Raw genomic sequence first — 14034 nt, 5'->3', positions numbered from 1 at the left:
CCTGGGGCACATGAGTTTGTGGCAAGCCTTTTTGGCTCCTCAAATAGAGGATTGGACTAGCTGGTCTCTGAGGGCTCTTCCAGTTCAATATCCGTGTTCTTATGATCCTACCCATAGGTTGGTTTATTGAGTATTTTTATTAAATGTTTTGGGGTTGAAGGTGGCAGAACAGAACTTAGAAAAATAAGGCATGATGGTATGGAAACTGATTTGATTCAGACTTTCTTTTCCTGACCTGTCCCCTCCGACTCGTATACCTGTCCCCTTGAATGTTTTTCCAGGATAAAGAAAACACTGTTGCCTCACAGGGGTTTCCAAATCACTTCCTTCCAGTCTTCCAGATAGTATTCTTAAAGGAATAGGACTTCAGATCTGTTGGTTTTTAGTGGCCAAACACAGCTTGCTATTGACAAAATCATTGGCTCCCCAAAGAGCTATTTTGGTTGTACTCCTGTTTGGCCCTTCCCTTAGCCTCTAGAATACAGATTTCTTTATCCCTGTGTTATTTCCAAAGGGATTTTTTTTTTTCCCTTCTGAGCTCATGGTTCTAGGGCTGACCAGTCCTGTATAAGGACGATGAGCTTGCAAAGTAAAGTGGTAAATCCATTTCCACAAAAATAGCCTCATGCCTCTGGGCAGTAAATACAGATAACACTGTACCATTCATTAAGTAATTGTTCATATAGTACTTTGTGATTTCTCTTTGCTTATATTTTTATTTACTTTTGCCAGTGTTTATGCTACGAGCTAGATTAGAAGCTTCCTGAGGGCAGGAGTCTTCTTTCATACTTCTTTTAGTCTTCTACAGCCTAGCACAGTATATAGTAGGTGCTTAGTAAATATTTGTTGATTGATTACTTCTAATGCCCAAGTTGATGGTTGTTTCTATTTTCTAACCTTTCTTACATCTAATAATAATAATTTTTTTAAATGACTGAAAGCCCTTTTCTCTTTAGTCTCTAACCCTTCCTTCTTGGTAACTTTTTTTCCCTGAGGATATATACCCACATATTGGGAATTGTTGCCCAGTGAACTGAGATAATTTATTTTGAAAGGAAAATCAGTTTACTGCATTTCAAAGGGAGGAGCAGATACATATTTTCCCCCCGTAAAAATTGAATTTTATTGCATGTGAAAAGTGGAGGATTAAGACCTTGGATTATTGTACTTATCCAGCACTTTGCAGTTACAGAATACCTTACCATAATTAGCCCTCTGGAAGGGAGAGGTCAGATCGTTCTCCAAAGACCATTTAATTCTTAAACCCCCTGCCAAGAGAGTGCCCAGCGTCGTGGTAGATTCTAGTGATATTTACACCTGCCTGCTGGGAATAAAGCCAAGGCCGTCAGCTGATTTCACAAAATGCCACAGAAAGTCATTGGGTGGTCACAAGTTTCAAACTTAAACTGCTGATTCAGGAGGGAATTATTCAGTAGCCTTCATGGTGAAATAAAAGCATGCTTTCCCCTGGCCCACACACTGTTCTGGTCTGCATGCTTGCCTCTGCCGTGAAGACTGAGCATCTACTTTGCAGGACAGAAGGCAAAAGTTAATTCACTTCAGTGCAATGTAATTCCACAAACATTTACTGATCACCTTCCACATGCACCTCTGCCAGTGGATACAAAGAGACATCCCAGGATTGTGGGCTTGGAGCTAGAAGGGACTCTGGAGGTCGACTCTTCCAGGGTTCTCCCTTAACAGGTGAAGAAACTGAGACCCAGAGAAGTTAAATGACTTGTTCCTGGGCCACACAAGTAAGAAGTAGGAGAGCTGAGATTGGAATCTAGACCTTTTGTGCTAAAGCTAGCACTCTTTTTATAGTTCCTCGTGGATGGGAAGTAGGTCTTGACCTGAAGGATAATACAACCTAAAGAGAGAAAGTCAGGTAACAAAAAAAAATGGGGAGTAGGGGTACAAAGGGAGAAGGAATTCAAGAGAAGATAATTGCAAGGGAAGAGTCAGGCAAAGTACTGTAAGAAATTTGGGGAGAGGGAGCTCATTTCCACCTGGGTAGAGCAGGAACTGTTTCTTAGGATGGCTCCCATTTGGGTTGGGCTTTGAAAGAAGATGAGGAGGGACTCCAGGAGAGATAATGAGGAGAGACCACTCCAGCTCAGGGGATGATGCAAACAGAGGCCTGGGAATAGGAGGCAGCAGGACAAGAACAATAGTAGCATGTAAAGATGTGCACATGCACATGTATTACACATGTGTGTACATTTATGTGTGCATAAATGTGTGTGTATACCATCCACATACATCTTAAGGCATATATGCCATATACGCACACATGCATACATACACACACATACACACATATATATATATATTCTGTGTATTTAAAACACACGTTTAAATATATCACATATTGTATATATGTTAAGGGGGGGAGGTGTGCACACACATACATACGCACATCCTTTTTAAGATTTGCAAAGCATTTTCCTCACAACAGCCCTATTAAGTAGGTAGGTATTATTGTTCCCCACTTTAAGAAAATATTTTTTCAGTCAATAAATATATATTTAAACACCTTCTGTGTGCTGGGCAGCAAAATGTTTTGTGGGTACATTTTGGTTTTTATGCTACAAACACTCCCAAATAACCGCCTGATCATGTAGTCCCATATTAAAAACAAGTTGAACGAATCAGTCTGATATAGTGACCGAGAAAAGAGAAGAAGCATTTTCCGTTTCAGTGCCTGGAACCAGTATTGTTCATTGCAATTTATACGAATTGTGTTGTCTTCATTTACATTATGGTGTGCATTCTCTTGGTTGTGATTTCTTTGTTTCACATCACCTCGTATATGGCTTTCCACATTATTCTGAATTCTTCAAACTTGTCATCTCTTATAGTGTAAAAATGGGGCACTTAGGTGGCATAGTGCATAGAGTGCCATGCCTTGAGTCGGGAAAATTCATCTTCCTGAGTTCAAATCTGGCCTTAGACATTTACTAGCTGTATGACTCTGGGCAAGTCACTTCACCCTGTTTGCCTCAGTTTCCTCATCTGTAAAATGAGCTGGAGAAGGAAATGGCAAACCACTCCAGTATCTTTGCCAGGAACACCCCAAATGGGGTCATGAAGAGTTGGACACGACTGAAACAGCGCAACAACAACAAGTTATGGCAATTTTATGTTAAATGTGAAACTAGACCCTAAGATAATTCAGACACAAAAGAAGAACGACCGAACAATGACAAAACAGTGTAAATATATGTCATAGCACTGACATGCCAAGATTTGATTGGCCATTCCCCACTCACTCAACACTTACTTTGTTCCCAGTAGTTTTTGGTTTGTTTGTAATACTGTTGTGAATATTTTGGCATATATGGGACCTTTCTTCCTGTTATCGACCTCTTTGGAGTACATTTTCAGTCACGGTCAACTGGATCAGATGGTACGAACACTTAGTGATTTTTCTCAAGTAACTTCACGTTATTTTCCAGAAAGATTGGAGCAATCCATAACTCCACCAACAGTGTATTAATGTGCCTGGCTTCCTGCAAAGCTCTCCAATATTAACAATTTCCTTCTTTTGACTTTTTTTGCCATCTTTTTTTAACCACAGTAAATATGATGGGTATGAAGCCATAGAGATGAATAAAATCACCAGGAGAGAAAAAAAGAGCTCTAAGGACAGAACCTTGAGTGTTTAAGGAGGGAAAGAAGGAGGCAGAACCAGTACAAGGTAAAAGAGCCAGAAAAGAAATAGTGAAGTAAGGTAGGAAGAATATACTGCAACATCACTCAAGCCAAGTAAGTGGCTGGTCTGTCGTGTCCACCTGCAGAAAAGGTGAGGAGGATAAAGATAGAAAAGTTTAGACTAGTGGTTTGCAACCTGAGGCCAGTAGAACTCTGGTTATGGAAGGTGTCCACAAATTCATCTGCTAATCCACAAGCATACCTTTTGTTAACTGAATAAATGTGTCTCAGAATACATGTTACTGTTTTTTAAACAATTGGATAAGTAATATAATACAAATTCACTTAAAAGCATTGCTAAATTCGTAGTAACCTTCTGTAATGTATTTTCTTAATCAATAGTTATTGTTAATACAGCTATATTATATGGAGGCCCATGACATTTTTTGACATTATAAAAGGGGTCTTCATTCTCAAAATGGGGTGAGGGGAGGCGTATTCTATTTAATCACTAAATATTAGAGTTATTATGCTTGAAAGTCTTCCGGGGAGGCAAATATGTACATGCCCTCTTGTTATGTCCCCCTTTGTATCATGCTAGGCACCCACTATTAAGTACTATTTCAATGAATTTCAGAAGATTGTGGCTCTGGTTATGTTAGCCATTCAGTAAAATCCGTCCCACCAACCAAAGGACTGATCGACTAAGAGGAAGGAAGCCAAGGACTAGAATAGATGGAGAAAAAAATCTCAGCTAACTAGTGTGTGGATCTCACTTTAGTCTTAGTTTGCCTTTTTTTTTTTATAACCAGCTCCTATTCATCACACATGAACTTATTCAGCTATATTGAATGCAAATCCCTAGAGCCACAGAATGAGTGTATTGTATGTGAACATAGTATTCATCCTCCAGAAATATGTAGGTGTGTAACAGGAGCCTGATTGAGACTTTGCTAAATACATATTTGTGCATATATTTTATAGGATCATAGAAGCATTGATTTAGAGCTAGAAGGGGCCTCAGGTCATTTAGTCCAACTCCCCCTGTTATATAGAGGAGAGATCTGAGGCCCAAAGTCACGCAAACAGAGTGAAAACGGAACCCAAGTTTGAGCCCCAGATCCTCTGACTTTAGATATAGTGACAGAACACCCTCTTTAGGTAGATAAAAGACTCGTTATGAATCTCAAGGGTTTTTATTAATAAATCTCTCTAATTATTACCTTTATAGCCTGCTCTGTGCGATTTAGGGCTCATTTCTCCAAACCTGCTTGTTGACTCCTGCCCTCTGAGCCAAGACTTACTCGTATCATTGATCTAACTTTTTCCCCTTCCTCTACCTAACCACACCCCTTCCCCCTTCAAAACTCGGATCCTCTATGAAATCTTTCCTAGGTAGCCTCATGTTCAAGAATCTTCCTAAAATTTGTGTGACCCTGGGCAAGTCACTTCACCCTATTCTCCTCAATTTCCTCTTCTGTAAAATGAACTGGAGAAGGAAATGGCAAACCACTCTAATATCTTTGCCAAGAAAACCTCAAATGGGGTCACCAGAGTCAGACATGACTGAAATGGGATTGAACAACAAGAGCAAGCAAGATGAGAGAATTATGACAACAGAAACAGAGACATCTGGAAGGAGTAGCAGGAGGTACTATCTCACCTCCCCAGCAGCCAGCCTAGTATATTTTACTTGTCCTCTCTGGAGTGTCATGCCACTGCTTCCTTGGTTCTCCTCCTGCCTGCCTCACATTTTTTCTGCCCTGGACCCTCCCCCTTTTCTCTTTATGTCCTTTTTCTTGGTGATCTCCTCAGGTGCTATCTCAAGATCATGAGTTTCGGACATCTTGCATTTGAGAGCCTGTGGGACATGCAGAGAGATATCTAGTAGGTAGTGACTGATGTGAAACTGGACCTCAGAAGAGACTGAGGAGAGTTGGCTATGTAGATTCAAGAGTCATCTGCCTGGAAGTAAGAGTCAAATCCACATGAACTGATGAGATCATCAATAAAGAGACTGCAGAGAGGAAAAAGAAGGCCCAAGATAGAATCCTTAGGGATCCAAATTTTATTGTTTTTCAGTCATTTGTCAGTCAGGTCTGACTCTTCATGACCCCATTTGGGGCTTTCTTGGGAAAGATACTGGAGTAGTTTGTCATTGCCTTGTCCAGCTCATTTTACAGATGAGGAAACTGAGGCAAAAAGGGTTAAATGACTTGCTCAGGGTCACATAGCTAGTAAGTGTCTGAGGCTAGATTTGAACTCAGGTCTTCCTGACTCCAGGCCTGGCACTCTATCTACTTTATTACCTAACTACCCTAAATTCTATGATCATGATTAATTATAATCCTGATCATTATAATCATAGCTGATGTGTAGGTAGTGGTTTAAGGTTTGCAAAATAATAAACATTTATGAAGTGACTACTATGTGCCAGATGCTGTGCTAAGTGCTAGGAATACCAAAAAAATGCAAAAACAGTCTCTGTTCCCAAAGAGCTTACAATTTAATCCATAATCTACAATACTTTATGTACATCTCCTTTGAGCCTCACAAAGGCTGTGATGTGTTATTACCTTCGTTTTGCAAGTGAAGAAACCTCAAAAAGGTGAAGCCCAGGGTCACACGCAGTTAGTAAGTATCAGAATTGGGATTTAAATCCAGATTTTCCTGATCCAAGTCTGTCTCTTTATTCACCATACCACGTTTCCTCTCATATCAGTTGTACAGATAATAAATGCTGTGTACATTCAGATAGAGAAGAATATTTTAGTTTTGCTCCCTTGTAGATGTCCAAGAAACCCTTTTACTACCTGCTTTGGGCTTTGGCCAGGATTGCTTCATTAAACTGTAACCAGAATTACTGGAATAACTGGTACGGCTTCCACTGTTGGCCATCTTCATTCATTTAGTCGTTTGACAGATATTTGTTAAGTTCCATGACAAAAAAACAATGTCCCTCTCTTCCAGGAGTACACCAGAAGATACAACAAAAACACAAGTGAATACTAGATAATTTATGGAGGGGGAAATCAGAAAGGCTTTGTGTACAGGATGGTACCTGAGATGAATAAAGCTAGGAATTCTGAGAGGTGGAGATGAGGAGGGAGTGCATTCCAGGCTTAGGGAATGGCCATCATACAGAAAGGCAAAGAGATGGGGTGTTGAGTTTAGGGAATGGCTAGTAATCCAGTTTGACTGTAACATAGAACATGTGAAAGGGATGATACAGAATCAGTCTGGAAAGGTACTAGATTGTTGCCCTCATTGGAAATAGGGAAGTCTTGGGGAGGAAAGGGTTTAGGGGTAGGGATTAAGAGTTCTGTTTTGAGATGCCAGTAGGGCAGCCAGATGAAGATGTCTAGCAAGCATTTAGTGATACAGAACTGAAGTTCAGGAGAGACATAGGCTTGGATCTGTAGATTGGGAAATTACTGCCAAATGCAACTCATTTGAACTGAGTTCATCACAGAAGAGAGCTCAGGACAGAGCTTTGAAGAAAGACCACCTAGAAATTAGACAACCACTCAGTGGCAACCTTTATCCGTATCATAGGAGGCCTATTCAGCCATGTGAAGTCATACTTGACAAAGCAAAGTGTTAAATTTGTTCCCATGAAAAAGTATTCTGGTACTTGTGAGCAGAATGTATAATTGCCAAAGTCATAATTAGTCATAATTTTTTACCTATTGATTACATGTCTCCTTTGTCTTGAGTTTAAAAGCTGTTGTATAAAATTAGCCAGAGTAAAGGCTATGGAGAATTTCTACAAAAGTCAATTATTTGCTCACTGCTCCAACACACCCAAGGCATTTTAGCATTTTGACAAAAGATCTAGTTGCCAGGAGGAAAAAGAGGTGCATGCTCTTGTTTACAAAGCTAATGTCATATTGATGGTACACCCATATTTTTTGGACAAGGCTGTTGCTGTTAGGACTATACAATATAGTTCTACAGCTGTATAGGTAACATTTTGCAGCCCCCATACCCAAGAGACAAGAATCCAGTTTCCAGCTCTGCATGTTTGACATTATTTTATTTTTACTGTTCTTTAATTCAGCAATTCAAATAATCAGTTATTAAGTGCTTCCTATATATAAGGCACTATGAAAAAACCATCCCTGCCTTCAAGAACCTCATATTCTACTGAAGGTGGGAGTTGTAGTTTATAGAGATACGTAAACATTCCCACATATGTAAACAGAAGATCATTTGAGGGGAGAGAGAGAGCACTAACAACCCTGGGGATTTAGTTGGGTAACCCAAGTGGAGCCTGGAAGAAAGCTAAGGCTTCTAAGAGGTGGTGGTGGGTGAAGAAGGGGTGGATCACAGAGGGGACAGTCTGTGCAAAGGGAGATGACAGGCTAAGTTTGGGTAATAGTTAAGTAAGCCAGTTTGGCTGGAGCACAAAGTATACGAAAGGAAGTAATGTGCAAGCAGTCCAGGCCTCTACCATTTCCAGACCATCTGCGATGCCCCTGACATGTACACCACCCCATCCCCACCTCACCCCCTTTCTCCTTCTCACCCTGTCCAGTGTATTATCTTCCCTATTTGAAAGCAAGTTCCTTTAGGGCAGAGGCTGTTTTCCTGGCTTGTATTTACTTCCCAAACCCATTTCACAGTGCCTGGAACACAATAAGTGCTTAATAAATGCTTCAAAAGAGCATGTAAAACAACCAAACATTTATATTCCTAGGGGTTTTTAATTATTATTTTGGGAGGGTATCAAAAATAAGAAACAAGAAAAAAAAAACCTTGAATGACTAAAATTTTTATGACAAAATAGATGTCCATGGACCTTGCTTGATTACCACATCCCAAATATATGTGAAAAACACAAATATTTCTAATTTGGGTCATTTCTATTGACTCTGATGTATGAAACTGATATTAATTTTTTTTTAAGTTCTGGTATTACCGCAAAATGACAAAGTCATTTATAAACAAATGCAGTTTAAAAACAGCTCTTGAGTTTTTAAAAGCAAAACCATGATGAACTTAAAGCATCCCCCAAATACTGGCTTATATAAGCAAGAGGGAAAATGGAAATTGTTGTGAAACATCTTGTAAGATGAACGATAGCCCCCAACAGCATTTGCAGTCATAAAACACTCTGATCGCAAATCGCCCCAGCCTTTTCCCTAAGCACTTTGTCATATCATTACATCCAGTACCAATTTGATCTGAAATGGATTTCTTAAAAAACAGGCTTAGTTCTTTTACCACCCTTAGGAGTAGCGCTTGTATTTCTTTTTGAAACAGTAGATAGAGTGACTTTCCTAAGAGGAAGATTTGGATTCAAATTCTGCCTCAGACGTTAGTCACACATACTCTTTGTGCCTCAGTAGCCTAATCTGTAAAATAAGGATAATAATAGCTAGCACCTACCTCTCAGGTTTTTTGGGAGGCTCAAATGAGATAATATTTGTTAAGCATTTTGCAAACCCTGAAGCATTCTATAAATCTTGATTATTGTTGTTGTTAGTATCATTTTTAAATATTTTACAGCACAAGTTGGGCTGAGGTTTTATTTAAAATGAAGGATTTCCCGAAGAAAGTCAGAGACAGAAAGGTCTCATTTGTGCCAAAATATTCATAATTGTACTTTTTCGTGGTAACAGAGCAAAGTAGATGCCCGTTGATTGGGGAATGGCAAAATCAGTCAGTCAGCAAGCATGTATTAGCTGCCTTCTGTGTGCCAGGTACTATACTTGGTTCTGGGGATATGAGTAAGTTGTGGTACATTAATATTAATGGGGTATTACTGAGCTGTTAAAGAAAAAAAAGGCAAATATGAGGAATTAATAGAGTCATGGGATATCTTATGCGAAGTGAAATAGAATAAAGTAAGCAATTCCAGGAAAACTATTCACATTGACCACAACTATGGAAATAGAAAGATTAGAATAAAGCCAAACTGAACCTTATAGGATTATAATGACTAGATGACTCTGGAAAAGAGCTAAGAAAATGCATCTCCCTTCCTTGGTTGCAGAGGTGGGGGTGATGGCTGTGGAATGGTGCATATACTCTCTGCTGTGGTCAGGAGGTTCAGTTTTTGCTAAAATGCCTTTTTTCAACCTTTTTTCATTTTCGTTCCAAGAAACAGCTAGAGGAAGGTAGGTAGAGAAGGAGAAATATATTCAGAAATGAATTGTATATAAAAGCAAAAGGCATCTATTTTTACAAGCATAACTTGTACCAAAAATAATAATAAAGGATCCTACCTTGATAAAAACTTTGAAAACCACTGTATTAAAAAATATTACAGGACAACAGCAAATGCTATGTGACAGACAAGTTCTACAGTTGATAAAATGCTGCAGAAATTCAGGAAAAGGAAAAGTCACCAAGGGCTGGGATATTCTGGAAATTTTTTCATGGGGATGTTGGGACTTGAAGTTGTTATTGTTTGTCTTTCGTCTTCAAAGGGGACCCTGACACTAAGGCCTTTAACAGGTTTCACTTTGACTGAGGCAACACCCATTCAGGCTAGGTAAGAAATGAGGCAAAAATGGCCTCTTTTACCTAGTCAAAAAAAAAAAATCAATCATCAGTCTGGGAGGGGAAGACCTTCAGGGTTTCTGGCCAAAACAGAAACAACTGGCTATTTACATTCACACCCATTGGCCCAAACAGTGACCAGTGGGCTGGTACCTGCTGTTGGCCAATCAGCAATAGCCAGAGTGATTTTGATTTAAGGCCTGGTCCTTAAGAAAGAAATCTATCCCAGTAAACCTCAACGTATCTTTCAAGGTCTCAGGGACTTGAAGTAGTCTTTGAAGAAAGAGCCAAACTTAGATAAATGGAATGCAGTGGAGAAGACATTCCAGCCTGGGGGAATGGTGCTTAGCCATAAGAACATTCCTTTGACTGGAAGGGAAAGTGGAATAAATAAAGGTGAAGTCTGAAGGATAGGCAGGAGGCCAAATTGTAAAGGGCCTTGAATGCCAGGCAGAGGGGTTTAGATCAGCCTTTTGGTGGTAGGGAGCCAATAAAAGCAGTGCCAATTCAGAAGTAATGTGGGGGGAAAACCCCACAGTGCTGGTATGAAAAGCAGCATTATTACTATTGCTAATCACTATTGTCACTTTTTATTGATGATAGTGATGATGATGCTAATGAAACCACATAAACAATAGGTCAGGGCCTGCCCCAAGTTGTATAAGGATCCCTATTAATAAGTCATACATGCAATTTCCTCCATGTGTAGCTTGAATATATCTATGGCAACAACATAATTAGAGTGTTCCCTTGCTTTCATAGGAATGCTCCAGAGACCTTTCTTTACTGCTGTGATTTTGCTTCTGGAGCAGTGGAGCTAGTAAAGGTATCTCTTTTATTGTTTTTATTGGTTGAGAGTCCCCCTCCCCCATCCCCATCCAAAACCTTGAGTATTGGAATAAGATATCATCTGGTCATTTTAAGCTGAGTTTTTGTTATTTCTGAGAAAAATATGGTAGCCAGCTGACTCCTGAAGTTATCAACCCATTGTTCTGATTCAATTTAATTGAAAAATTTTTTTATTAAGCACCTGTTATGAGTGTTGCAATGAGAGGCAGTGTATTATAGTGGCTAGAAAGCCAACTTCAGAGTTGGGAAGATGTGTCTTGCCTCTGACACATTTTGGCCAGGGGCAGTGTAACCCTGAGCAAGCCACTGAACCTCCCAGTACCTGGGCAACTTCCTAAGACAGTTAAGTGTCAGAGCTGGTGTTCAGCTGCTCTGATAGAGTGAATTTGCTCACCAGGAGTTCCTTATACCTGTGAACTCACAGGTTCAGTCCAAAAAAAATGTGAACACTGTGCTAGGCACTGAGGATATGAAGACAAAAGTGTCACATTCTACTTGGCATGCAACATGTACATAGGTATATAAATACAAGGCAGTTTGAGGAAGGAGAAAGCACCAACAATTGAAGGAAGCTGGGGGCTTTAAGCAGCTTGATGGTGCAGTAATGAATAGAACATGGAACCTGGAATCAGGAAGACCTGAGTTCAGATACTACTGGCTGTGTGACCCTGGGCAAGTCACTTGGCCTCTGTCTCAGTTACCTCACCTGTAAAACAGTTGATAATAATAGCATCTACCTCCCAAGGTTGTTGTGAAGATCAAATAAGATAATCATTGTAAAGTGCTTAGCCCAGTGCCTGGCTCATAGTAATCTCTATATAAATGTTAACTATTTTAGTTGTTGCTGTTATCACCATCATCATCATCATTATTATTCTAAGAGGCAGTGAGGAAGAGTGGGATGCTTTGCTTAGGAGACTGTGTGAAAGCATGAAGACACAATGGAACATGAAGTTTGGGGAACAGCTCATAGGCCAGTTTGGCAGGAGCATTAATACTGATGTGACCAAAGACCTGAAAATCCTGGAAATTGTTAGGAGCTATGTCAGATACAAAGCAGAACACATATCTATCTTCTTATCCTTGAACAGACAGTGGTGTGCTACCCTTATTGCTCCACCCCCATTCCTCAAAAAATAAATAAATAAAAAGTAAGCTGGTTAGATGTGTCCAACTGAAAGGCACTGAAGTGATCAAGATCTGCCACCAGCGGCTGTGGTGCCGAAATGGCTGGAGATGGCTGAATGCTGGGCCAGGTGGAAGAGTAAAGAACAGTTCCATTTATTTAACTGAGGGACAGGGCTTATATACCTTTTAGGCAAGCAGAATCAACAAATCCACATGTTAGGCATTTGCATAATGCATGACTGCCTCCTGCTTTTGTTCCCCTTTTGCCATTAACAGTGTTGTGTTAATAGCCCACAGGTGGTATTTAGTAGGGTTTTTGAGAGAGCATGTGTGTAGCTGTGTACCAAGGAGGCTTGAAGAGCCTTCATCCTGAGCAGCACGTGCATGCTGAGGGAGGGATGGAGAACCCAAGGGCAAGAACAGGCCTCTGGCCTGTACCTTATCCCAGAATGCACTTTCTCAGAGCTGGCCCTCTACAAAGATCTCCATGTAAAGTTAGAGAAGAAAAAAAAAATGAGGAGTCTGCTGGTGTCAGAAGACAAAGCCTGGAAACATTATCTAACAATGACTATAATAACATGAACTAAAGCAACTCAAAAAGACAGCCAGACTCCATCTAATTGCAATGACCATTTTTGGCTTGGGTACAGATGAAGAAACATACTTCCTTTCTCTTGAGAAAGGGGTGGAGTGCCTACAGGTGCAGAATGTTACGTGTGATCAAACGAGACAATATTTGTAAAGCGCTTAGCCTAGTTACTGGCACATAGTAGGTGTTGATGTTAGCTCTTATTTGTTATTATTGTTATCATTATTACGTACCTTCAAACTCAGTTACTTTTACTTAACTTTTGTCAAAAGGGAAAGTAGTATCTCTGAGTGTTAAAAATTTTAAAAAAAGTTTCTATAAAACGTTTAAAAGCAAAGAAAGAAAGGAAAAGAAAAAAAAGGCAAATCCTTAAACAGTGAATAATCAGACCTTTTATAATCTTTCTATTGGGGCAGAGAGGGGAGTGCAGTGGGGAGAAATGTGTTCAGATCTGTGATTTTGTGGGTTTGTGAGAAAGTCCTGATGTGGAACTTCTCCCCACCATTACAGATATGCAACTTATAGTCTTAGGGTTTTATTTAGGGGGTACTGCTAGGTTGGGGGCAGCTAGGGGGCACAGTGAATAGAGTGCTGGGCCTGGAGTCAGGAAGATTCATCTTTCTGAGTTTAAATCTGGCCTCAAACACTTACTAGCTATATGACCCTGGGTAAGTCACTTAACCCTGTTGGCCTCAGTTTCCTCATCCGTAAAATGAGCTGGAGAAGGAAATGGCAAACCTCTCCACTATCTCTGCCAAGAAAACACCAAATGGGGTCATGGAGAATTGGACACGACTGAAATGACTCAACAACAACACTGATAGGTAAAGTGGTCACAGAGTAAGGTTGTATCAGAAGCAAGACTTTAACGAACTAAGTCTTCCTAATTCCAAGGCTGGTATTTTATCTAGTATACCAGGCTTTCTGTTTATAGTTTTCAAAGTTATGGAAAAGAGGAAGCATGGACTTGTACACCAAATCCCAGATTTTTAGGGTATGCCTTTTGAAGATTGAAGAGGGTAATTTTAGGAAAAATCAAAGATTAAGTACTATTTTACAAAGTAAATAGTAAATATATGAAACTTTTTTATGGGCCAAAATTATAAATAGTTGTGAATAAGAATTTTGATAACTTAATATACATCCATCATCCATGAATTTAAGGGAAACTACAATATTTGGAGCAATTCTGTAACTTTATCAGATCATAGTCATGTCAGACGGTTCCTTCCTCGATTCAGTCAGCAAGAATTCATTAAGGTCTGCTAACTGCTCTAAACAAGGACCAAACTTGGGCAAAATGTTTA

At 39.8% G+C, this 14034-nt stretch overlaps 1 protein-coding gene across 4 annotated transcripts in view; it reads left to right on the top strand.

Annotated features, from left to right (window-relative positions):
- The window catches only part of METTL8 (methyltransferase like 8), a 122028-nt gene that overhangs the window by 95969 nt on the left and 12025 nt on the right, over positions 1–14034 (top strand). For all 4 annotated transcript variants that reach the window (XM_036745129.1, XM_036745130.1, XM_036745128.1 and 1 more), the window contains one exon: positions 10924–10987. In XM_036745129.1, the coding sequence (XP_036601024.1) occupies positions 10924–10987 (64 nt within the window). The remainder of the gene's footprint in view (positions 1–10923; positions 10988–14034) is intronic.

Source organism: Trichosurus vulpecula, chromosome 2, assembly GCF_011100635.1.
Source record: "Trichosurus vulpecula isolate mTriVul1 chromosome 2, mTriVul1.pri, whole genome shotgun sequence".
NCBI lineage: Eukaryota > Metazoa > Chordata > Mammalia > Diprotodontia > Phalangeridae > Trichosurus > Trichosurus vulpecula.
Note: the sequence above shows the minus strand (reverse complement) of the source record. Positions and strands in the feature narration are given on the sequence as shown.